We start from the raw sequence: 26135 nt of genomic DNA, 5'->3' as shown, positions 1-26135 counted from the left end.
GCAGCAAAAACCATTGAAAGATGGAGCATGCAGTCCTCAGCATTAGTTTGGCATAATTTCATGTTTCCCGTTGAAGTGAAGGATCTTTCTTCTCGAATGAGAAGCATTAACAGAACGTTCACAGTAGTGTAACCAGTGTGAAATGGCTAGTAAGTTAGCACCGCAGTCCATCCTGATAGCATTTCACTTGGCTAAGTCACTGAGACCTTAAAATAGTTTACCTTGCTTCACTGGTGCTGCAGAATTTGTAGTAGTATGGTAACAAGGCTTTGCGGATTCGTTGTGTTCAGAGAATAGCTTATGGAGATGCCAAAATGCCAAAATGTTTGTATTCACCACATACAACTGAAAAATGTGAGCCATGATCTGTAAATACACTGCATTCAATCCACATGTAAACCGTGATCTGTAAATACACAGCAGTGAATCCATGATTGTAAACCATTATTCATATACATTCACCTAAAGGATTATTAGGAACACCATACTAATACTGTGTTTGACCCCCTTTCGCCTTCAGAACTGCCTCAATTCTATGTGGCATTGATTCAACAAGGTGCTGAAAGCATTCTTTATAAATGTTGGCCCATATTGATAGGATAGCATCTTGCAGTTGACGGAGATTTGTGGGATGCACATCCAGGGCACGAAGCTCCCGTTCCACCACATCCCAAAGATGCTCTATTGGGTTGAGATCTGGTGACTGTGGGGGCCATTTCAGTACAGTGAATTCATTGTCATGTTCAAGAAACCAATTTGAAATGAATCGAGCTTTGTGACATGGTGCATTATCCTGCTGGAAGTAGCCATCAGAGGATGGGTACATGGTGGTCATAAAGGGATGGACATGGTCAGAAACAATGCTCAGGTAGGCCGTGGCATTTAAACGATGCCCAATTGGCACTAAGGGGCCTAACGTCTGCCAAGAAAACATCCCCCACACCATTACACCACCACCACCAGCCTGCACAGTGGTAACAAGGCATGATGGATCCATGTTCTCATTCTGTTTACGCCAAATTCTGACTCTACCATCTGAATGTCTCAACAGAAATCGAGACTCATCAGACCAGGCAACTTTCTTCCAGTCTTCAACTGTCCAATTTTGGTGAGCTCGTGCAAATTGTAGCCTCTTTTTCCTATTTGTAGTGGAGATGAGTGGTACCCGGTGGGGTCTTCTGCTGTTGTAGCCAATCCACCTCAAGGTTGTGCGTGTTGTGGCTTCACAAATGCTTTGCTGCATACCTCGGTTGTAACGAGTGGTTATTTCAGTCAAAGTTGCTCTTCTATCAGCTTGAATCAGTTGGCCCATTCTCCTCTGACCTCAAGCATCAACAAGGCATTTTCGCCCACAGGACTGCCGCATACTGGATGTTTTTCCCTTTTCACACCATTCTTTGTAAACTAGAAATGGTTGTGCGTGAAAATTCCAGTAACTGAGCAGATTGTGAAATACTCAGACCAGCCCGTCTGGCACCAACAACCATGCCACGCTCAAAATTGCTTAAATCACCTTTCTTTCCCATTCTGACATTCAGTTTGGAGTTCAGGAGATTGTCTTGACCAGGACCACACCCCTAAATGCATTGAAGCAACTGCCATGTGATTGGTTGATTAGATAATTGCATTAATGAGCAATTGAACAGGTGTTCCTAATAATCCTTTAGGTGAGTGTATACACAGCATTGACTGTAATTATAGTTTAAACTTTCCAATAATTGGTGATGAAAAACCACAGTTTGTTAGCGAACATTAGCTGGCAGTAGTACTTGCTACTACAGTACTGTGCTGTCTGTTGCTAGTTAGCTGTGTCAGCATCCGCCATTGGATTAGGACACCTTCTAAACACCTTTTTTGAAATATGCAAAACTGTCTGTTTTTTCTGGACACTGCTAAATCGATGCATTTAATTTGAGAATTAATTGGACTGACAGGGGAAAAGTTTATTATCATACAAGCCAGCTAGGTACATCAAGCAACACTGTTGGTCGCATCTTTGTTGAAACCGAGAAGTAGATTACGTCATCAAATGTGTGCTTTAAGTGATTGGCTGGAAGTCACTAAGATATTCTAGTACAGTAGAGATGTCGACTACTGGTCACAGTCACATTTGTGGATCGTTGATCTTTGACATGTGACCTGAACTTCTGTGCACAAGTGGAAGCTGAACCACGCACACAACTTGATCCACAAAAGCACATGACAATTCTAACATTAAAGTTTTGACTGACAAATCTGGTTGCATTTATGCAAATTCTGTTTCAGAAATATGAGTCAGGTAGTGTTTGCATGTGGATAGTGACTTACATTTGTGGGTTTTTTTAACCTTTCCAAATAAGCATTTGTGAGTTTAATGCTGAGTAGATTTGAATAATAGTTCACAGTCATGGATTCGCTGCTATTTATTTATTTACGGTATATCACGGTTTACATGTGTGGATTGTATGCTGTGTATTTAAGAATCATGGCTCACATTTGTGAGTTGAATGGTGATTGGAAATTGTTAGAGTAGCACCATGAAAACGTTGGCCTACCTGTGCACATGGAGTTTGTTTACTGTGAAGTAGCACACACTAGTTGTTGTAGTTAAACATATTTTTAACACAATGTTGAGTAGTGCATTCATTAATGTAATTTTTGCAGTAGCACCACCATATTGGCGGGATACTTGTATGTGAGAAGTTGGCTTTGGTCTTGAGCATGCTAATCATTCCACACTTTACAGCTATGATGGATCATCCCACAGAAACTTTGAGCTAAATTAATCCTCAGTCATACTCATTCTGTTATATAGGCAGGTTGTCTCCGTACTTCAGGCTATTAGCATTTTTAATATTTTTGTCTTACCTTATTTGTCTTACCTTATTATCCTTATTCCTCCTACCTGCAGTTCTGGGTGAATTTCAACTCATTAACACATGTTATTTGGTGGTATTTTAGCACACTATTTTCAATGTTTACTTTATAATTCTGTATCAAAAGTTTAGAATTATACCTTTCAAACTTCATCACACTCAAGTTGGGTTCTGACATTGAGGGGCTCACTGAGAATGTTTTTATCACAAAGGGGGTCCCTAATGGATTTCCTATCGGAATGGTGGGTCCTTGATTAATTTGCTATCACAAAGGGGGTCCCTGATGAGCTTGCTATCGTAAAGGAGGTCCCTGATAAATCTGCTATCAAAAAGAGGGTCTCATGAATTTGCTGGCACAAAAAGTGAGAACCACTTGTCTTTGGCACGCAGGTTAAAACAGCTAACAGTGCTGAGCAGTCAGCCAACAGACTTGTATCCCATTAGTTTAATTGTGTGTCTTGTTCTCTGCAATCCTCTCAGAACAAGTTAGAAGAGTGTGGTGAGATGTCCCCGGTCCATCCTCCACACCACAGCCACGCCCCCTCACAGACGCCCCTCCCACACACACAGCTCATGCTGACTGGCTCCCAACTGGCAGGGGTAAGACAAGCAAAGGTTAAACACATAATAATACAAAAACACATGCACACATACATGCTCATGGTGTTGCTTCCGGAACTGCTTGCTGACATTTGTGCTTTTTCCTTTTCTCCACTCTTTCTCATGCGTTACCCCTCTCACTGTTCTGTTTCTGTTCTCACCTCTCTCCTCTCCCTGTTTGTTGCTTTTTCTTCCTCTGTGTTATGCTCACAGTTGACGGCTCTCTTGCCAGCGCAGCAACAGTTGTTACTGCAGCAAGCTCAGGCTCAGCTCATAGCCGCTGCTGTTCAGCAGTCTGTTCAGCAATCCAACGCAGCTCACGCTGCTCACGCTGCCCACGCAGCTGCCCAAGCCAATCAGCAAGCTCAGGCAGCTGCAGCAGCCAATCAAAAGGCCCAGCAGCAACAGCAGCAGGCAGGACAGACGGGGCAGCAGGGCCAATCACAGGCCCAGGGACAGGGACAGAGCACACAGGATCAAACAGGCCATTCTGTCCCTGTCCCGCCCCCTCCTCACCCCCAGCTTACCCTCTCCCAACCAATCCAGCTCACTGCCCAGGTACTGACAACCTACCACAAGACCACTTCCTGGTTGGGAGGATGTGTATGTTAAGATCTGGAACCAGTGCGGGAGCCTATGCTTTTCTTTCTGTTTTTTCTTTCAGTTGTGTTCTGTTCTCTGTACATTGTTATTTTTTCCATCTCTGATCCCTCTGCTCTCTTTTCCTATCATTCCTGCAGGACATCCAGCAGTTGTTGCAGTTGCAGCAGTTGGTTCTGGTGCCAGGACACCACCTGCAGTCTCCTCAGTTCCTCCTCCCACAGCAGCAAGGACAGCAAGGTGGGTTCCTCACAATAGTCGCTGGTCCTGTTCAACTGACGAGACTCAGTAAAGTCACTGGTCCCGTTCAACTGACAAGACTCTCTGTAAAGTTACTGGTCCCGTTCAACTGACAAGACTGTCTGTAAAATCACCAACAAAAACAGGTGTTGACAAGTTCTAAGTCATAATTACAAATGCTTGGTAGACAGTGGATCAGATGTTTTGGTAATGAAACTACTCTGACTAATCCCAACCTGCTTATTACACAGGGTTGCTATCGACACCAAATCTAATATCGCTACCTCAGCAACACCAAGGCAGCGTCCTGTCCACTCCCACCAGAGTGGGGCTCCAAGCACAGGTAGGCACTGACTCACCTCATGCTTCTATCTGGTGAATGTTTCTCTTCTCCTGTATTCGTATCTCTCCACTCCTCCTTTGTAGAGGGACAAGGCTGTGGAGGGCAGTGGGGTCGTGACCTCTGTGTCAGCCGGGACCACTCACCCTGAGGAGCCCAGTGACCTGGAGGAGTTGGAGTTGTTTGCTCGCACCTTCAAACAGAGAAGGATTAAACTGGGATTTACACAGGTACACCTGCCTGTGTGTGCGTGTGTGTGTTCGTGTGTGTTTGTGTGTGTGTGTGTGTGGTGTGCATTTGTTTGTGCGTTTGCTAACACTGTTTCTCTCACAATCGACAATCTCTTTCTCTCTTTCAGGGTGATGTGGGGTTGGCTATGGGAAAACTTTATGGGAATGACTTCAGCCAGACCACCATTTCTCGCTTTGAGGCCCTAAACCTGAGCTTTAAGAACATGTGCAAACTCAAACCACTGCTGGAGAAGTGGCTCAATGACGCAGGTGAGAGAGAGTGCAGGAGGATATGCAGGGACGTCTCTAGGCCTATTTTAGGGGGTCTTAATGGTGTGTACACCTCCCACATTTTTGCAAATATTTGATTATATATTTTCATGTGACAACACTGAAGAAATGACACTTTGCTATAATGTAAAGCAGTGAGTGTACAGCTTATTTAACAGTTTACATTTGCAAAATAACTGAACACACAGCCATTAATGTCAAAACCGTTGGCAACAAAAGTGAGTACACCCCTAAGTGAAAATGTCCAAATTGGGGCCAATTAGCCATTTTCCCTCCCCGGTGTCATGTGACTCGTTAGTGTAACAAGGTCTCAGGTGTGAATGGGGAGCAGGTGTGTTATATTTGGTGTTATCACTCTCACACTCCCTCATACTGGTCACTGGAAGTTCAACATGGCACCTCATGGCAAAGAACTCTTTGAGGATCTGAAAAAAATTATTGTTGCTCTACATAAAGATGGCCTAGGCTATCTTTATGTAAGAAGATTGCCAAGACCCTGAAACTGAGCTGCAGCACGGTGGCCAAGACCATACAGCGGTTGAACTCAACTTCATGGTCACCCAAAGAAGTTGAGTGCAGGTGCTCAACATCCTATCCTGTCTTTGGGAAATAGACGTAAGAGTGCTGCCAGCATTGCTGCAGAGGTTGAAGGGGTGGGGGTTCAGCCTGTCAGTGCTCAGACCATATGCCGCACACTGCATCAAATTGGTCTGCATGATTGTCTTCCTTTCCATCATCTTTGGAAGCCTCTTCCAAAGATGATGCACAAGAAAGCCCGCAAACAGTTTGCTGAAGACAAGCAGACTAAGGACATGGATTATTGGAACCTGTCCTGTGGTCTGATGAGACAAAAATAAACGTGTTTGGTTCAGATGGTGTCAAGCGTGTGTGGCGGCAACCAGGTGAGAAGTACAAAGACAAGTGTGTCTTGCCTACAGTCAAGCATGGTGGTGGGAGTGTCATGGTCTGGGGCTGCATGAGTGCTGCTCGCACTGAGGAGCTACAGTTCATTGAGGGAACCATGAATGCCAACATGTACTGTGACACACTGAAGCAGAGCATGATCCCCTCCCTTTGGAGACTGGGCCGCAGGGCAGTATTCCAACATGATAACGACCCCAAACACAACTCCAAGACGACCACTGCCTTCCTAAAGAAGATGAGGGGGAAGTTGATGGACTGGCCAAGCATGTCTCCAGACCTAAACCCTATTTAGCATCTGTGGGGCATCGTCAAACAGAAGGTGGAGGAGCACAAGGTCTCTAACATCCACCAACTCCGTGACGTCATCCTGGAGGAGTGGAAGAGAACTCCAGTGGCAACCAGTGAAGCTCTGGTGAACTCCATGCCAAAGAGGGTTAAGGCAGTGCTGGAAAATAATGGTGGCCACACAAAATATTGACACTTTGGGCCGAATTGGGACATTTTCACTTAGGGGTGTACTCACTTTTGTTGCCAGCGGTTTAGACATGAATGACTGTGTGTTGTGTTATTTTGAGTGGACAGCAAATTTACACTGTTATACAAGCTGTATGCTAATTTCTTCAGTGTTTTCACATGAAAAGATATAATCAAATATTTACAAAGATGTGAGGGGTGTACTCACTTTTGTGAGATACTGTAAATCCTCTCAAGTTCAAAATGTAAATGCACTGGAAGTTTCTGTGGGGTGATCCATCACAGTGGTATGTTTTTCTAATAAATATACCCATTCAACTAGTTCACCACCATTTTGTATAGAAATGTATGGAGGTTGAATTTTGAGAATTCAAAAATTTAATGTATGGAAATAGTTGCAATTTGTGAAAGAAAGTGATCAGTCTTTTTTTCTTAGCTGGAAGGCAAGAAAGCTAGCTACGACTTTCTTGTAGACACTTGAGAGAAGAGTACGAACTGTCATTTGTAAGATGAATTATAATGTAGTTCAACAAAATTGTAAGGTGGCGAATAATTGGGGATGATGGCTGATAATAGGGGGTTGTATTTTTTAACCAACTACTGAAAATATTAATATTTACAAAGAAATTTCAGAAATTATCATAAATGACTTGCCAGCCAACATTTTCATGTCACTAATAATCATCATAAATATTGATGATATCATCAAATGATTACTCAGTACAAAATTGCTGTTGGATATGCCAATATGGTTCTACGAGATTAGTTATGTTCAATTCTTTGGTTTTAGTCAACATATATCAACGTATTCTGTTCAGATTTAGGGGGTTCCAGTTATTAAATGTTTATTTTTTTAAGAATAATAATTATTTTTAATAACTTCATTCCGAGGTGAATAGGCTAATGACTGAATCTATTTTGGAATGATTCAGAGAAAGTGTGTTTAGAAATAGAATATGTATGTAGATGTTCATTTACTACAAACTATAGTTGACAAAGTATTTTGGCTACATAGTACATCCATTTCTGTTCCTTTTGTTGGTGTTGGATGGATGGGGTCAGAGTGGACTATAATTTATTTATTTAGATTTTGAGGTAAGTCATATTAGATCAGTGTCTTACACTATGAGACAGGTATACTTTTTTTCCAACCTTGACTAAAAATAACCTTATTTTTGAAAGATTTACACCTGTTGTTACTCTAAAAGTGATGAAAAGATGTTTAGAGGAATTTTTTTTTTATCCTGGGGGAGTATATCCTAACCTAGGCTTATCCTTGAATTTCTAGTGACGTCCCTGGGGACATTTGATTGAAATCAGACCTGGTAGCAGTTTGAGTGATTTCAAACCAACAACTAAGTGAAGCTCTGTGTTTGGCAGAGACCATGTCCATAGACAGCACTCTGCCCAGCCCGAGCTGTCTGTCCTCTTCCTCCATGGGCTTTGAGGGCCTGCCAGGCCGACGCCGAAAGAAGAGAACAAGCATCGAGACGAATGTCCGTGTGGCCCTGGAGAGAGCCTTTATCACGGTGAGAGACATGGCATATCATTGACGTAAGGCGTTCAAAGCCACGTCATGCAGGGGACATGCTGTATGTCTTTGGGTGGAATAGCATCAATCGCTCAGTCTGGCATTTCTTGTCCTCAGAACCACATTATACAGTATCACTGTGATGTCCAGAACATGATATAAGGCTGTAAACCTTGTGTGTGCATCAGTACTAATGTGTTCATCTCTGTCTCTCCCGTGTGTCAGCAGAACCAGAAGCCTACCTCAGAGGAGATCCTGTGTATCGCCGAGCAGCTCAACATGGAGAAGGAGGTGATCCGCGTGTGGTTCTGCAACCGGCGCCAGAAAGAGAAGCGCATCAACCCCAACAGTGCCACCCCTCCCCTGCCCAGCCAGCCCCCCCAAGCCCCACCGACGCACAACCCCCCCTGCTACAGCCCACACATGGTATGGCCTGACCCCACCACCACCCCCTTACCCAACCTAAACCTCAACCACCCCCTCACCCAACCTCAACCCCAACCACCCCCTCACCCAACCTCAACCCCAACCACCCCCTCACCCAACCTCAACCCCAACCACCCCCTCACCCAACCTGAGCTGCATGTGATAGGGAATGTCTCCTGCAACCCTGGACCCTGGGACAAGCCAACTTAGTCCCAACTGCATTGCACTGAATTACCACTGGAACCAATAATCCATTCCACAGACTCATTTTCCCATCAGCTATAGACCTTTCTTAAAACAACATTACTCTCTCCCCCTTCATTCCTCTCTCTCCCCCTTTATTCCTCTCTCTCCCCCTCTTTTCCTCTCTCTCCTCCTCTTTTCCTCTCCCCCTCCTTTCCTCTCTCTTACTGTCCAGATGTCCAGTCAGCTGTCCCAGGCGGTGGCCAGTCTCAGCACAACAATGACCACCATGTCGTCATTCTCCCCTCTGACAGCAAGTGGCCCCACCCACTCATCTGTCAGCTCTGCTTCCTCTCCCGTGACTCCACCCCCTCGCAGCACGGCCAGCCCAGCCCCTCCCAACCACAGCACACTCAGTCTCAACACAGGGTAACCACACAGACACCTACCATCCCCATAGTCCGTAGGCTACGTCCCTGGTAATGTCCCGTGGGCTCGGTGCTCGTTTCACCTGCAGTTTGCAGCGTAGTATTTATCACGTGACCTGTGACCTCCCCTAAGCCTGGTTGGATGACACTGCTCCTTCTGTGCAGCAGTACTTTCTAACCCGTGTGTGACTGTGTGTTTTGTGTCCACAGCTTATGGCGAATGGGTAAAAAGAACGGTGACGTGTCTAACTACATCACCGATTTCGCTGCAAACTTGAGGTGAATACGACAGAGATCCATAATATCATACTCTCAGAGATACATTGCTAATTTACTCAGAAAAATACACACGAGGTCCGCTTGCAAGAACTTATATTTCTCCGAATTTGAATTTGTGGCTTTCAAACAAGAAAATAATAAAGATTTTCTGTTTGCAATCAATCCAAAGAAATTGGTGCCATTCACAAAAACATTTTAGTTGGAACCAAATTAGGTTGAGTGCTTCCAGTCAATAGGGTGAATGTCCATTTCCCCACGTGCATTCAGATTGACTAAGACTATCGGTTCAATTGCGATACAGCATGCTGGGATATATGAAGATTATGGATGTGGTTTTTGTTTAACCCTAGTTATTAAAGGATCAGTATGTAGAATTCTTTCTCCATGTGGAAGCTAGGTGAATTGCACTGACAACAGTTTGCATTTAAAACAACTATCCCCAATCCAACAAGGTAAAACCTCTCTGGTAACCTGGAACTTTTTATGACTAAAACATAAATTGAGAGGATAGTATAGAATTATAGTAACCAGAAAAATTCCAGAGCAACCAGAAAAATGTACTTGCCTCAGTATGTCATTGTTGGTAGATTGAGTGCTTGAGATGGTAATGACCATGTCTCTTAGTGACTTTGCTGAAAGAGAGGGCAAGTGCCGATTTTCCAGTTGACTATGGAGCTGGGCTGATGTCTGTTGACCAATAGAAAATCTGTGTTGTAGGACACAATTTTATATGAGTAAATAGAGTGAACAATATCATTCCATTTTTACTGTGGATATACACTCACCTAAAGGATTATTAGGAACACCTGTTCAATTTCTCATGAATGCAATTATCTAATCAACCAATCACATGGCAGTTGCTTCAATGCATTTAGGGGTGTGGTCCTGGTCAAGACAATCTCCTGAACTCCAAACTGAATGTCTGAATGGGAAAGAAAGGTGATTTAAGCAATTTTGAGCGTGGCATGGTTGTTGGTGCCAGACGAGTATTTCACAATCTGCTCAGTTACTGGGATTTTCACGCACAACCATTTCTAGGGTTTACAAAGAATGGTGTGAAAAGGGAAAAACATCCAGTATGCCTTATTGATGCTAGAGGTCAGAGGAGAATGGGCCGATTGATTCAAGCTGATAGAAAAGCAACTTTGACTGAAATAACCACTCGTTACAACCGAGGTATGCAGCAAAGCATTTGTGAAGCCACAACACGCACAACCTTTAGGCGGATGGGCTACAACAGCAGAAGACCCCACCGGGTACCACTCATCTCCACTACAAATAGGAAAAAGAGGCTACAATTTGCATGAGCTCACCAAAATTGGACAGTTGAAGACTAGAAGAATGTTGCCTGGTCTGATGAGTCTCGATTTCTGTTGAGACATTCAGATGGTAGAGTCAGAATTTGGCGTAAACAGAATGAGAACATGGATCCATCATGCCTTGTTACCACTGTGCAGGCTGGTGGTGGTGGTGTAATGGTGTGGGGGATGTTTTCTTGGCAGACATTAGGCCCCTTAGTGCCAATTGGGCATCGTTTAAATGCCACGGCCTACCTGAGCATTGTTTCTGACCATTTCCATCCCTTTATGACCACCATGTACCCATCCTCTGATGGCTACTTCCAGCAGGATAATGCACCATGTCACAAAGCTCGAATCATTTCAAATTGGTTTCTTGAACATGACAATGAATTCACTGTACTGAAATGGCCCCCATAGTCACCAGATTTCAACCCAATAGAGCATTTTTGGGATGTGGTGGAACGGGAGCTTCATGCCCTGGATGTGCATCCCACAAATCTCCATCAACTGCAAGATGCTATCCTACCAATAGGGGACAACATTTCTAAAGAATGCTTTCTGCACCTTGTTGAATCATTGCCACATAGAACTGAGGCAGTTCTGAAGGCGAAAGGGGGTCAAACACAGTATTAGTATGGTGTTCCTAATAATCCTTTAGGTGAGTGTATTATGGACATTTTCTGTTATTGCAACAGAAGAATTATATATAGCTCTTTTTATATACAATCTTGTTATTTCATAGCAGTACATGGTACTTTAAATCTTTACACTGGTTAAATCTTTCTTAAATTTTTTAATCAACTACAAGAATGTAACACTGACAAAATCAAACTTAGTTAACACTGACCAATGGGTTATATTCAATGAACTCAACACATCTTCAGATTTCCAGACTTTTCAAGAGCTTTTCTATGACATGTCAAGAACACGCCACTTCTTTAGTTCTTTATTGTGACCTGGAGATCTTAAAGGAACCTTCAGGAGGCAGACTATATTTGATTATTTTTACTAAGCATTGTGCTAATTTACAACACTCATGGGAAAAATGATCCAAAGCGATTGAAACTAATGTAGTATAAAACAATAGAATTCAACATATTTTTCTTATCTTTATCAAGGAGGGCAATAAGGACCTGACTGCATCAAATGCAGTTCTCCAACAGTCTGTGTTTTGTGTTCTGCTTGTCCTGTTCTGCTTCTAATCCTGTTTCTTTTTTTCATTTTTTCCTATGTGTGTGAATGGGTGTCCTCCTTGGTGTCTGTGCGCGTACTGATGTATGTATGTGTGTGAACCTGTACTGGTGTGCATGTGTATAAAACACAGGAACACTGTGATGGGAGTAAACACAGGAAACCAAACTCTGAACCAAGCTCTTCTCAGCAACAATCCCCTGGCTACTATACAAGGTGTGTTAGGGGAGAGTGTGATACTGAAGGAGAGAGTCAGTGGGAGAGACAGACAGAGAGAGAGTGATACTGAAGGAGAGAGAGAGACAGATGGAGAGAGAGTGGATGGAAAATAGAGCAGATGGTTGGAGAAGATCAGATTGATTATAGTGATGGTTGGAGAAGATCAGATTGATTATAGTGATGGTTGGAGAAGATCAGATTGATTATAGTGATGGTTGGAGAAGATCAGATTAATTATGTTGATGGTTGGAAAAGATCAGATTGATTATAGTGATGTTTGGAGAAGATCAGATTGATTATATTGATAGTTGGAGCAGATCAGATTAATTATATTGATGGTTGGAGAAGATCAGATTGATTATAATGATGGTTGGAGAAGATCAGATTGATTATAGTGATGGTTGGAGCAGATCAGATTAAGTGTAGTGATGGTTGGAGCAGATCAGATGATCGATAGTAATGAAGATCACATCAAATGTCTGAGAGTGATGGAGAACAGACCATATGCATGATAGTGATGGAGAACAGATCATATTAATGGTAGTAATGATTGTAGAAGAGGTTAGATGAATGACAGTGATCAATATCCTGCTACAATAGAAGAGACTGGAAAAGTTGGTCTCAACACTATACCACGTTCATCCCATTCCCATCTAAAACTGTGTGTGTGTGTGTGTGTGTGTGTATGTGTGTCTTTCACAGTGTCTTCAGTCTGTGTCCTTTATTAGTCATCCACATTCATTTCATCCATACAGAAACTGCATTTGATGTTTCCGTGTTATGCTATTAACTCAAATCTCTCTCCCTCCCTGTTAAGCCCTAGCAGCCAGTGGTGGTCAGCGGCACCTTTCCAGTCTTGAGGGGGGCAGTAAGGTGTTGTTGGGGGGTACTGGAGGGCAAGGAGGGGCACTTCAGTCATCCTTCTTCCTCAACCACCCTGCTTTCCTCCACATGGGCCAGAATCCCAGCGCAGGGTTTGTCAGCGCTGCCATGGCCAAAGCAGTCCAGCCCTCGCCCTTCCCATCCGCCAGCAGTGTAAGTCCCACCCCCTGCTCCCCGTCTCCCTGCTCCAGCCCCGCATCTTCCTGCGACTCTGATGAATTGGCGCACAGCCTATCTTCGCTGGGAGGGGCCAAGATTTGAGTGACACAGCCCAGCGCCAATCAGAGAGGAGGAAGAGGACGGAAGAAATGAGAACCTCGCCTTTCAACCAAAGCAATCTCTTTCTCTCTCTCGCCCTACTACCATTTATTTGCGGTCACTCTCTCCCAGTCTTTCAATGCCAAAAATACACAGAATGAAAGAGAGCAGAGGAGGAGCGACCTAAGTGGTTAGGGGGGAGGGGGGATGGGGAAGAGTGAAACCAAATATCTTTATCTATCCAAACCGATGGAGGAGGCGTCGTGGGACTGTTTTGTCAATAATGAGCGATATTGCACCTCTTCTTTCTCTGGAAAATAAACCAATGACATGACAAGAATAGAAAGGTGTGTGGAATCGCGTGAACCAAAAATGTCAAAAATAAACTTTACTGTGTGTTTTTTCGGAAATGGTCTGAAGGAAGAGATGGGAGGATGATTTTAAACCAAATATGTACCTGAGGCGGAGAAGAGAAACACACAATGTCAAAAAACGACAACCATACCAAAATCCAATATACCAAAAAACCAAAAATACGGAAGGAAAAGCTTTATCCAAAGGACCTGTACATATTGATCCTATCCAGGACCAGAACTCTGCTACTGCTACTCACTCATACACACACACACACACACACACCAACACACACACTAACACACCAGACATCAATGGCCAATAACATCTATCCATCCATTCATCTAAAAAGTGATTTACCAAACATGGCTTTCAGAGTTTGTAACTCAATTTCACATGTTTATACAGGAACATTTTTATGTGATAAATGATTGATACTGAATAAGCCAAGCTTTCATGCATATGTATGTGTCTTTCAGTTGGTATTTTCTCATTCTATATCACATCCTATCTGTGTATGTTCCAATGATTTGCTGATAGCATTGGAGTCGGTCATTATCAGCGTCATCATCATCTTGTGCCATTTCCTTAATGTTGTCAGAGAAAATAATAAGAGAACAGGTTTTTAGTGTAGCTGTTTAAAACTTCTTTCCATAACCACACATTTGATGAATGAATATTATGAATTATACTCACCATTGTCTTTGTGAATGGCCAGTAAAAAGAAAAAAGTAGACTAATATCATTTTCAGGTGAGAAATGAATCATTGTGGGTTTGGTCATGGAAAGGTCTCATCCTTATCTTGTCAATCAGCTGTCTGTCTATACACTTAGTAGAGAAACAACATCCCTCCATTCATCCTATTTCAGTATCATTCTGCACGTAATTCTGCCATTATTATAGCTTGTGTATCAGTCTCTTTAGGTTACATTCCCCTCCTTGTATTCCATGCCATGTGCCAAATAGGCTGGCTTTTGTTCTTTCTTGGAGTATGAACATTAGAGTATTTCATGAATGACCTTGAGAAGAACAGATAATTTGATCCTGATTGGATAACCCTGAAAGCTGTCCTCCAATCACAACAAGTATGCAAATATTGGGACTCTATAAATGGTTTCTCTCCACAGAACACATTGGTATACGTTTTTTGTTTGTCCTGATGAAACCAGTGTTGTAACATATTCACTCGTGTCTAAATTCTCAGGTTGTCATGGAAAATATGAATGTTATTCCCAACAACCAGTGAGCAACTCCACTGTAAATACAGCTGCATATTGATCATTGAAATGGCAGAAAGACCAGTGGCAAGGATTTGAATGTTAGCTAAAGAGGCTGGTACTCCGATTACCATTATTACACGTTGAAAACCAAAGCATTTGTTAGACTCTTCAGAGATGGAGTCAGCCATGACATTATAACTGACACACTGAAGGGGTTGGGGACACACCCTACCCGTCCTACTGAACCTAGTTAACCCCATCAGTTTGCCCTTCTACTTATGCCAAATGGGGTCACTTCAAAAGAACAGCACTCTCAACCAAAAGAAAAAGGTGTGCAAACAGGGAAAGGGATTGGTCCAGTCGGGTCAACAACAGTAAGAGGGGATGTCAGGTTATTGTAATAGGATACCAAAAATAAAAACCAAAAACCAAACCAAGGAACGTCTGAAGTCAACCAAAAAAAACCACAACAACAACCATCAAATATGGATGGGGGATGAGGGGTGGATGAGTGCTGGAGCTGACATGTCTGTCTGTCTTACTGTTATCCAGCCAACTTGGCTTCAGTGGCCAGATCTAGACTGTGTAGCACAGATGGACAGATGGATGGATATATTGACAGACAGGCAGATATCTTGAGAGATGGACAGATTCCCTCCCTCTCCCCTGTTTTTCACTCCAAACTCAGCTCTTCTTCTCTGGTCCTGGATGGAGAAATCTCTAATGACCTCATTGAACTGAATCTTCTAAATCTGCTTTTATTTTTTCAGTTTTTTGTTTTTCTAATTATATTCATTTGCCGTATCTCTTGATGCTGTTTGACGTCCTGTCCTTTAGTGCTTACTCATTTGGGATAATAATGTATTCGCTTACTACAAGAGCTCCTTATTTTTTTCGTAGTTGTGCTAGAGATTTTTATCAGGTGTTTGGAAAAATACTGTGAAAATTTAGCTTTCAGATTTTTATTAGATAAAAAGACTGATTGTCTTGGCAGAAAAAAGACATACAAAAAGCCCGAAACAAGTGTTGAACAGCAAAACATAGAAACCAAATACCTAATACCAAATACCAAATACCAAACCAAAAAGGCAGGAAGGAACTAGAGATGGTCCAACTGCCCTTCCTGCAATGCATTAGGGCTCACACATATGATTGTGTCAATTTATCTGAAGAGTGTGTGTGTTTGTTCGTTGTATTAGTGAGGGATATTGTGTGTGTGTGTGTGTGTGTGCCAGAAATAATTCTGTGGAGGTTTAACAAGATGTCCTTTCCTGCAAAGGTTCAACTCCATCTGTATAACTGAAGCGTTTACAGATTATGTGATTGTAATGTAAAGGTGTTTTCTGATTGAGCCGTAATGCAGCGTTCACTGTGAATGCAGTCCTCTGCCAATGCAGGTAACATTCCCTTTAAATGTTAAATCACACTGTTATTCTGAACATCTGTGATACGGTTTGAATTGAACACTTGCATGTTTACCCCCAGGATCACGCGACACTTGTACAAACACATACGCACACACATACTTCAATATAAATTGACAGTAGGGTCTTAAAATACTTCCACTGGGTACCTGGTTTGAGACAGAAATACAGTCAACAAATGAGAATCAAGATGAACCTAACTATTTTAGATGTGGGGGTTCAAAACAAGAGGTAAAACCTCTCTACATTAACTCTTAGACGGAATGTATTTGTTAGTGCTTCTATAGATTTTGTAGAAAAATAATTATCTGTGTTCTAATGCTTACTTAATGCTAATGTATTGAAAAATGTACAAAAAAGACTTTGAGAAAAAGATCTTTAAAAAAGTTGATGATAATGACTTGATTTTAGACCAAAAGTTTTAACTCTCTCTCTTTCGATATATTGTTTATTTTTTTTGACAAATCATTTAGGACTTTTGATTGATTGTACTATTTATTAAGGTTAGGGTTGATTTGATCTAAGCTTATATTGTTTTTCTTCTATTTATTTGTTTATTTCTTTTTACAGGGGATATATTTTTCAATATATATTTAATGTGTATATATATATATATATATATATATATATATGTATGATGTGGGACTCTGACCGAAATACCTTCTCACCTCTTCAAACCAATTCAAACCAGATACATTCATCGACAAGTCTCACACTAGGAGAACATGGGTGTTTGGCCAAAGACTCCATCTTTTCTTTCTTACTGAGATACTCACTGATACTCTTAGAGTGGAGTAAATCTGTGTTTTCAGTTGTCGAATACTGTATTGCCTAAACATGGGGTTACTTTTCCTAATGACAATGATGTTACTGAACGTATTATTGGTGAGTTATTACTCTGCTGAGAGTGGCTCTGTGGGTTGGGTCTCACTCAGACTATGATGTGACGAGTCAAGACTCAAACTCCCAATACAAATCCTGAAGCTCTAGAACGCTTGTTTTCCCCTGTCATAACATATGCTTTGGACCAATCAATTTGGTGGGATTTACCATTGCCCCCGATTGACACATTCAGATAGTGTTGGATAACCACAGTATTGGATTGTGTGTTTGAAGATGTTCAGCCAGGCAGGTTGTTTTTAGATGTGCTGCTGTTCTCACCCTGTCCTCTAGTCATCAGGAACACGCTGAAAGCTTTAACCAGTTACTAAACCAAAAACCCCAAGGGTGAGAAGATGCATTGACCAAGGCGAAGGAAAGTGACAGAGGGACTTTGTTCAGTTTTTGTATTTCTTTATGTTGGTAGGTTTTGCTTTCCAACATCCTTCTATAGGATGTTGAAGAGAGATAGTTTTTCATATACCTCATATACGTTATGATAAACCAAACGGATGAAAGCTTTAAAGAACGTGGGTTCATGCTGAGATTGCTGTGTGGAGTCGGTCTGTTTGTATGTGTGTACTTATGTTTGTGTGTGTCTCTGTGAGTGCGCATGGACTCGGCGGAGGTCAGAGGTCATTATGGTGATGCTCACTGTCGTCGCATCACGTTTGTGCCCAGTCTGAATAGGAAGGAGACATGTGAGTTAGCCAGCAGCATGCCATCCCTCATTCACACACCTCCGTCTATCTGCCTGGAAGAACAACTCCCTGCCCTGTGTCCATTCCCTCTCCCTTACTGCTCCCACTCTGCTAAACCGATGCACTCCCCAAGTTGTCTATAGGCACAGACCTGGGATCAGATGAATTTTTCTCAAACCCATCCATGATCATTGACTACATGTAAAGCTGACCGTAGTTCAGTTGTTATGGGCCAACAATGTTTTACTGTTTCTCACCCAGCTTTATATCATCCTCTGGGTGAGTGCTAGCTCCGAATGGATCTTGTTTCTATCAGAGATGTGTGAGGCAGTGAGCAGAGCAGTTGACTGGGGAAGGGCTGAGACTGTGGTTGCTAGGTGACTCATGCAGACACTCCCCCAAAACTGTGTGTGGGTTGAAGTACCTCTTTTATGTTCCTCTCCATTGGTCTTTCTACATTGAGGTGTTGGCCACATAAAGGTCGTATGGGTCATTTCAGTAGAGACAAATCGAAGAGAAGAAAACTGAACTCTATGCCGTACTGTTTGATACAACATGATGCATTCAGTCCCAGAAACATGGCAGTATAACAGTGTCCATTCAGTCCCAGAAACATGGCAGTATAACAGTGTTTATTCAGTCCCAGAAACTCAGCAGTATAACAGTGTCCATTCAGTCCCTGAAACATGGCAGTATAACAGTGTTTTTTCAGTCCCAGAAACCTGGCAGTATAACAGTGTCAATTCAGTCCCAGAAACATGGCAGTATAACAGTGTTTTTTCAGTCCCAGAAACTCAGCAGTATAACAGTGTCCATTCAGTCCCTGAAACATGGCAGTATAACAGTGTTTATTCAGTCCCAGAAACCCAGCAGTATAACAGTGTTTATTCAGTCCCAGAAACCCAGCAGTATAACAGTGTTTATTCAGTCCCAGAAACCCAGCAGTATAACAGTGTCCATTCTGATATTGCACTTCTCCATGTTGCTTTCTGACTAGTTGCCAGGCTGTTGACCTGGCAATAGACACTGATCTAGGATCTGCTGTCCTTAAGCTCACAGCAAGGAGCACCAAACATCTCTTTTTATATACGTACATATATTTATATATATGTATATAATATATACACACACATACTGTACACAGTCTATATATTTTACTGTTTTTTTGCCGGATCATTTAGGACATTTTTGATTGTACTATTTTTTTTAGATTGATTGAAGCGTTTATTGATTTCTTCTGATGTTCATTGGCTTACAGAAACCTAATACAACTGGCCTTAGATCAGAAGCATAGATGAGAGACTGAGCAGAGATTAATTTTGTTTTTTAAATCACTGCCATTAGCCTTTTTTTTTGCCATTAGCCATTTTCTTTATTTGTACGGTCTTAACATTTCAACATTGATTTGTTAATGGATACAGTTTAACAAAGCTCATTAGCAATCATGTCAAATGAGAAACAAAAGAACTATGAAATGCAGAAATCAATATCAAACTAATTTATTTGAATTGAAGCAGAACAGGCAACAATGGCTAGTGAGAGAACATAGTGGAGATGCCAACACTGGAGAAAGTAGGGGTCAAAATGTCAGAGCAAAGAACATATTACAGGAAGACGACTGATATTCTTCCACCCACTCACTTCTAAACCCGCTCTTTTCTATCCTTTCTCTTCTCTTCCTCTCTTTTGTACAATACAGCTTCAGTCCAAAGTTCTTTAAGCAAGACAGTTAAGTCCCATCTTACAGAAATAAACCAAAGAGTTCAACATTACTCATCTCTTTTACAATTACTGCAGCTATCTTTCTACCTGTTCATTTTTGCGGCTTAAGCCCCTTTCACCTAGTAATTCAGTTTCTGACCTCAGCTATCCTAAGGGAAATATCAATGATGATGACAATAATAACAATGATGATTAAGATAAGGATGATAAAATGTATATTTTTAAGTATTTGTCATTGAAAATTTACCTTAAGCTTCTCGTAAATATGATGATGATGAAGTTGATAATGACAATAATTATGTTTGTCTTAATATCTCTTTAGCTGTTCTGATCCTTCTTGAGTTTTGTCCTTTTTGCTCGTGCTGCCAGAGTACTGCTGAAGTCCCATGTTCCTCTGAATTTGTTCTTCACATCTGTCTGTCTGTCTTGCATCACCCATGTCCCACTTTCTGCTCATTGGACAGAGGGAAAATAGCTATATATTACAACCACAAATATTTTGATCTGTGTGGGAGAATACTAACAGAACTTTCCCCCGGAAATTCCCAACTTCTTTTGGAAGTAATTTTATCTGGTGGCGATTTTGGAGTAGGGGGTAAACTGAGGGACAAGGGGAAAAGGGACATAACTGCTATAAATGTCTCTGTGTTCAGTCCCCTGCTCATGTCTGCTAGATAAGCAACAGTTTTATAAACATTGGCATGATGAGGAATTCACTTTCATGTGTAGCATCTAGTTAACCTCCCTCTGTCAAACCTTTATTCTTTGCTCTGTAATATCTAATGTTTCCCTTTTTATGCATGAATGTATCTGTGTGTGTGTATGTGTCTGTGTGTGTCTCTGTGTGCGTCTCTGTGTGTGTATGTGTCTGTGTGTGTGTGTCTCTGTGTGTGTGTGTCTCTGTGTGTGTGTGTGTGTGTGTGTGTGTGTGTGTGTGCTTATCCTTCCTCCAATGATTTGTTCTACCCTCCTGTGTCTTTCATCATGTGAGCAGTCCTCCTCTTTACACCACGCTTCTCTATCCTTCTCATTCCTCCCTTTGCTATCTGACCTCCACCATTCTTTCTGTCTTTCCCCTCTTCCTTGTGGTAGCAACTAGCTTTTTAGTGTATTTATCTTTAAAAACCACAAAAAAATATATAAGAAAAATATCTCTGCTTGTTCATTGTACAGTGTTGTTCATTTTAAGTCATTTTTGTAACTGAAAGTGTTTCATTCATCCAAATAAAAACCGGAGACAAAAACTGTACAGATAAAACTGGCCTTGGGTGTCTTTAAAACAAAACAGCTCATAAATATCTATGAATCACGATCTCATCTCTATTATGTCAAATGTTTGCATTGTTGCTAATCTTTTTTCAGATGGTTTCCTCAACGGGTTGTGTTCTAGCTTTGTAGTAGCATTGCACTGAAGGTCTTGCAAGAAATGTAGCTCACCTGCTGTTAATGTGTACTTCCACTAGGTGGCACCCTGGACCTGATTATCAATGACTGACTAACCTGATGCTAGTGAGCAGACGAGCAGTAAATACTCAGCAGTCTTAGGCAGAGAGGAGTCTGACACTCTCCTCCTCCTTACTGAGTCATAGGACATCTGTTGATTAAATAACATCACTGTCTTTCTGTCTGCCTGCTTACATGCATGTACGGTGTCTATGTTTGTAATAATAATATAATATAGTCCCAGTAAAGCCTGGCGCTTGCAACGCCACAGGTTGTGGGTTCGATTCCCAAGGAATGTATGTATGCGCCCTCTACTGTACGTCGCTCAGAGCACAGGTGTCAGCTATTTAACTAAAATGTACATGTAATACTAATTCATTGGATCTATATAGTACATCTTTGACCAACAGAGGTACTCAAAGCACTCTGCATTGTCACTCACCACCAATTTCTGCCAGAACGTTCTTCACAAATCAGCTTTGAGGTGGAGAGGATTCAGAGTTCTCCGTTAGGAATGAGGAGGATGGTTACTCCTAACGATGGGGGACCACTGAGTCAGGACACCCTGTTTAACGTCCCATGGCAATATCCCCTTCACCGCCCTGGGGCATTGGGATCAATGTTGAAACCAGAGGGAAGAACCCTAAAACCCCACCTCATGCCTCTGGTCTTCCCTTTAGGGATCCACGTGTGTGTGTGTGTGTGTGTGTGTGTGTGTGTGTGTTTGTGTGTGTGTGTGTGTGTGTGTGTGTGTTTGTGTGTGTGTGTGTGTGTGTGTGTGTGTGTGTGTGTGTGTGTGTGTGTGTGTGTGTGTGTGTGTGTGTGTGTCGTGTCTCCATGCGCTACTCTGGGAGGCGGAGGACTCCGGGTGGTAACAGTGTGTGTGTGTGTGTGTGTGTGTGTGTGTGTGTGTGTGTGTGTGTGCCGGCAGCTTTCTGACTCACTGATCAGGGTGTACATGCCATCATGTCACCGTGGTGACAATCTGGTCCCATGTTGACTGAGTGAGTTGGCTGGTGGGTCAGTCAGAGCATCATCCAATGTAAAAGTCTTCAGGTCCCTCGTCCCCTCCGTGATGCCCCGTTCAGGATGGTAAGGAGCCAAACTAGCAACGGTCGGGATGTGTTGTCGCAACTTATTTCCCCTCTGTCCTAAGGTCGGTACTTGCACCTGTCAGTCATCTGTCTTCTGCTTTCTCTGAGTCTCCGTCAGCTCCCTCCTGCTGCTCCCGCCCCCTCATCGTACTGTACATAAAGCTGGCCTGCGACTTGGGCGGGCACAGACGGGCACGTTAACTCTCTCCTCCAACCGGTGGGCACCGGCCCGGACGCACACACACCTACAGACAAAACGACACAGAGTGTCACCAGGTTTGACATCGGTCACAACAGCTGCAGCATAATGACATCCAGCCCAGTGAGGAGATGGACCCCAGCACAACTGTAACACACAACACGGAACACAGGAGTACAGCACTGCCATTTGGATACGTTAGAACAAACCTCTACATACACACACACACACACCTGGGAGACTACTAAGCTGCTTAGATACTTTTAGAGTTGAACAAATAAGTTGTAAAGTAAATGTACATGGGACATTAGTGGGTGTAATGGTGCTACTAGTGGTAGATAACATATAGGGAGGGAATACTGACATGCAATTATATACAATGGGTGGTGAGCATGTAATATTAATGGATTTACAATACACATTTGCAGTTTTATTCTAGTATATCTGAATGCAGATATGTGAGTGTCAAGGACAGTATAGTGCCTCTATTTAGTTGACAGTTTGGAGGTGGCATGATTGAAACCCGGCAATATATATGAGCATAGTCATATTAGCCTCTGTGGGGCAGTTAGTTGGTTTTGGGGACCACGACACATTGAAAGAATCTGTGGCAGGATTTTAGGTCATGACTGACTTGTACTGCCTACTACTTTTCCTGAAGGGTGAGTTTAGGAACAGTGACTGACTGTGGTTGGAGGGAGTCAGCTATGATCTTTCTTGCACACATTCTTGCCCTGGAGTCATGCAGAACTTTGATGAAGCGTAGGTGGACTGGACAAGGTGATGCATTTCACCCCTGCAACGTGAAGATCCAAACCGGCCACCTTCTGTACCACCTGAAAGAGCGATACGGAGTCCTTGCATTCTGAGGTGCACCAAAGATTCAGCTCGCTTGCACTGTCACCTTCCAGTCACCTTCCATCGACAAGGCTTGAAATCCAACTCCTTTCAGAGTATATGGTTGGATGATAATAGAATTTTGGGAACTAAACCAACCAGTAATGTGCCCCAAGTATGCTGTATATAGGGTGAACAAAATCCACATTTTTGTTGCATTCCCAAATATAACAAAGATATAAACAAAAGTACTATGGCTGTCTGACCGCATGCCAACAAATGATATCAGGATTAAAAAATGAAGAAATTTAACTGGTTGCTCCATTTGTAATATATTGTTATTTTTTGCATTTAGTATACATAACAATTTGAGGTGCAAATAAAATAATGAATCGTGATTAATAGCATTAACATCTGTAGTTAATCCAAATTTTAGAATGTGTTCATATTTGGTCCTAAATAAAAATACAAAATAATTAAAAGTAGTACATTATGTTAAAGACATTTAATGTTTTATTGTAAACTATGGACATTGATTGATTTTAAATTCAATAATTGCAGGAGTTGTCTTTTTCCAAGTTGGTCCATTGAAACAGGGTAGTTCATGGTTCTTAAATGTCTCCCCTCAAATGATCACAATGACTGACAGAATCTATTAGTATCCCATGTAAATCTAAATAGAAAGTTGCTGGTCAATGATGCAGTAGTTCTACCATTTTCTACCATTTTGCACCAAGTACAATAACAATTATGTTAGGATTCTGTTTAAAGACCCACCAGCCCCTCTGTCAGGAAATCCAACACTGAAACACACCTATACTTTTCGAGGTATTGTACTTTGATTACTTAAATATGCATAGGCATAAGTTAGGCAAGGTAGCCAGAGATGTTTATCCACAAACATGAATCAGGATCAGATAGGTAATTTATTTATGCTCAGCATAGAAATTGTTAGTTATGTGACTACAATAGGATTTAGTGGAAATGCGACTGGCGACGAAACTGAAGCCTAGTTTAGGCTAGCAACAACAGAAAATAGCCTAATTTACCATTCTAAAAGCAAGGGTAACAGGTGGATTCGTGCACACACAGCGTCTAGGGATCAGAAAAGGCTCAGAGGAGAGGCACGGCTGTTCTTCTCGTAAATATTCAAATTTCCAACTTGGAACAGCGCAGACTGTGTTCTAACATATGAGTAGGCTACTAACGTGCTGTTACACCCGTTTGCACATAAATGGCAAGCCGTCGTTGAAAGCGTAAGCGCTTATTTAACGGCAGGATTCACAGACAGGTGGCGAGTAAACAAAATTCACAACATGAATGCGTAATCTACATAGTTATATTTAAAAAAGCTAATGTGATGCGCTCTCGACCACTCCAGCACAAGTCAAGTGTCAAACAAAGTTACCCCTATACTGTTGCAAATGAATAAGTGACAACTCAGGCTCAAGTCAAGCAGCAACTATGGTTTTGAGGCCAAAAAAAATGCATTAATGGCGACAAAAAACAAATGGCATTAAGCATTTTTAATTAATCGCATGCGCTTACCAGTTCATTTTGACAGCCCTAATATCTATACAACTCACGACAAAACAACATCTACAAAGGAAACAAATCAATATGAACAATACCATGACACATTACTACAGCATCCACACAAAAAACGAACTCATTGTGCAGATCTTTAAAGAAAAAAAATACACAGGAGAGGAATGAACGATTCTACTCCTACAGCTATGACACATTACTCCACTACCCACAGCCATGCCCGGGCGAGGGAGGGCAGCATACATCACATTCAGCGGTGTAACACAGTCGTTACATGTTGTGGAGAGCAGCCCACCCCTACACCACACGGCCACTGGCTTTCCCCTGTATGACACATAGCAGAACCACCCACAGACCCGCTGTCAGCATGCCAGTGATGCCCAGCCAGAGACCAAGACTCTGGGCCCAAACCCGGGCCTCCAAGTCCTCTGACTGGAAGTAAGAGATGAAAAGCGCAAGAGTTTAATTTGGTACCGTGTGTGTGTGTGTGTGTGTGTGTGTGTGCAGCGTGTGGGGGGTGATGAGAGGGGTGTAATCTAGTAGTTTGAGATGAAAGGAGGAGAGGGGAAGCCGGGCACTGATTGGATCTGACCCAGACAGCTCTCCCTCATTCAGGTCATTCTCTCACCCAGCCAGCCAGCCAGCCTGTCTCAGAGGGTACAAGCAGGCTGATCTAATTCTGGTCCTCCTATGACACGTGTAGGCGAGATAGGTGTGTGTGTGTGTGTGTGTGTGTGTGTTGGGGGGTGATACAGTAGAGAAGAAGGGGGAGGAAGGGTGAGAACAGTTCTGTCAGTGAGGGGTTAGATGGGGAGAGGGGAGGAATTAGACAGGGAGTGAGAGGGTGAGAGAAGGGAAGCTCAGAGCTGTGCCAATAGGAAGAGTTTGTTCCTCTGTGAGATACAGGAGACACTGTCAACACACGCTGTGCTCAATATAGCAACTGTCACAGTGCCAGGAATACCTCTCTCTCTCACATTCTCCCTCCTTTCTCCTGCTCTCTCCTGCCCCCTTTCTCTGCTCCACCTCGCTCACATTCTCTCTCTCCCTGTCTCCCCCCACCTCGCGATCCTCATACCCTTAAATTAACTTCCTTCTTCCTATCTCACTTTTCTTTCTATGCCACCGCTTGCTGGTCAGTGTCATGTCTAGTTGGTTAAATTAACACCTTCATTCCCGCCATTCATCGTCGGTCTTAATCCCTGCCTCCCTCTGTGTGTATTAGACCTGACGCACTGCCAGACACTGGTTTAATATAACACACATTCTGTGTGCCTCTCACCAGTGTGCACATTACCCTCCCTTTCCACCTCCCACCTCCCATTTACCCTCCCTTTCCACCTCCCACCTCCCCATTTTCATATGGCCTCCCTGCACACTTTTTCCAGACTTTAAAGACTGCAAAAGGAGATTTTTGTTCTTTACTAGCGCCGGCATTGCTATGGTAATCTTAGTATGGCT

General features: G+C 42.5%; 1 protein-coding gene across 8 annotated transcripts in view; it reads left to right on the top strand.

The window, feature by feature from the left end:
- Positions 1 to 15922, top strand: part of pou2f2a (POU class 2 homeobox 2a) — a 51866-nt gene extending 35944 nt beyond the window's left edge. For 2 of the 8 annotated variants that reach the window (XM_020040954.2, XM_020040957.3), the window contains exons 5-17: positions 1052 to 1108; positions 3336 to 3455; positions 3669 to 4013; positions 4196 to 4295; positions 4547 to 4638; positions 4722 to 4865; positions 4994 to 5135; positions 7935 to 8083; positions 8311 to 8511; positions 8930 to 9123; positions 9333 to 9401; positions 12027 to 12109; positions 12930 to 15922. In XM_020040954.2, coding sequence (XP_019896513.1) covers positions 1052 to 1108; positions 3336 to 3455; positions 3669 to 4013; positions 4196 to 4295; positions 4547 to 4638; positions 4722 to 4865; positions 4994 to 5135; positions 7935 to 8083; positions 8311 to 8511; positions 8930 to 9123; positions 9333 to 9401; positions 12027 to 12109; positions 12930 to 13255 — 2022 coding nt within the window. In that variant the 3' untranslated portion in view covers positions 13256 to 15922. The remainder of the gene's footprint in view (positions 1 to 1051; positions 1109 to 3335; positions 3456 to 3668; positions 4014 to 4195; positions 4296 to 4546; positions 4639 to 4721; positions 4866 to 4993; positions 5136 to 7934; positions 8084 to 8310; positions 8512 to 8929; positions 9124 to 9332; positions 9402 to 12026; positions 12110 to 12929) is intronic. The other 6 variants (XM_020040960.2, XM_020040958.2, XM_020040956.2 and 3 more) reach the window with 5 other exon arrangements.
- The last annotated feature ends 10213 nt before the right edge of the window (positions 15923 to 26135 follow it).

Source organism: Esox lucius, chromosome 20 (genome assembly GCF_011004845.1).
Source record: "Esox lucius isolate fEsoLuc1 chromosome 20, fEsoLuc1.pri, whole genome shotgun sequence".
NCBI lineage: Eukaryota > Metazoa > Chordata > Actinopteri > Esociformes > Esocidae > Esox > Esox lucius.
The sequence above is the reverse complement of the archived record's forward strand: the minus strand, read 5'-3'. Positions and strand labels throughout refer to the sequence as shown.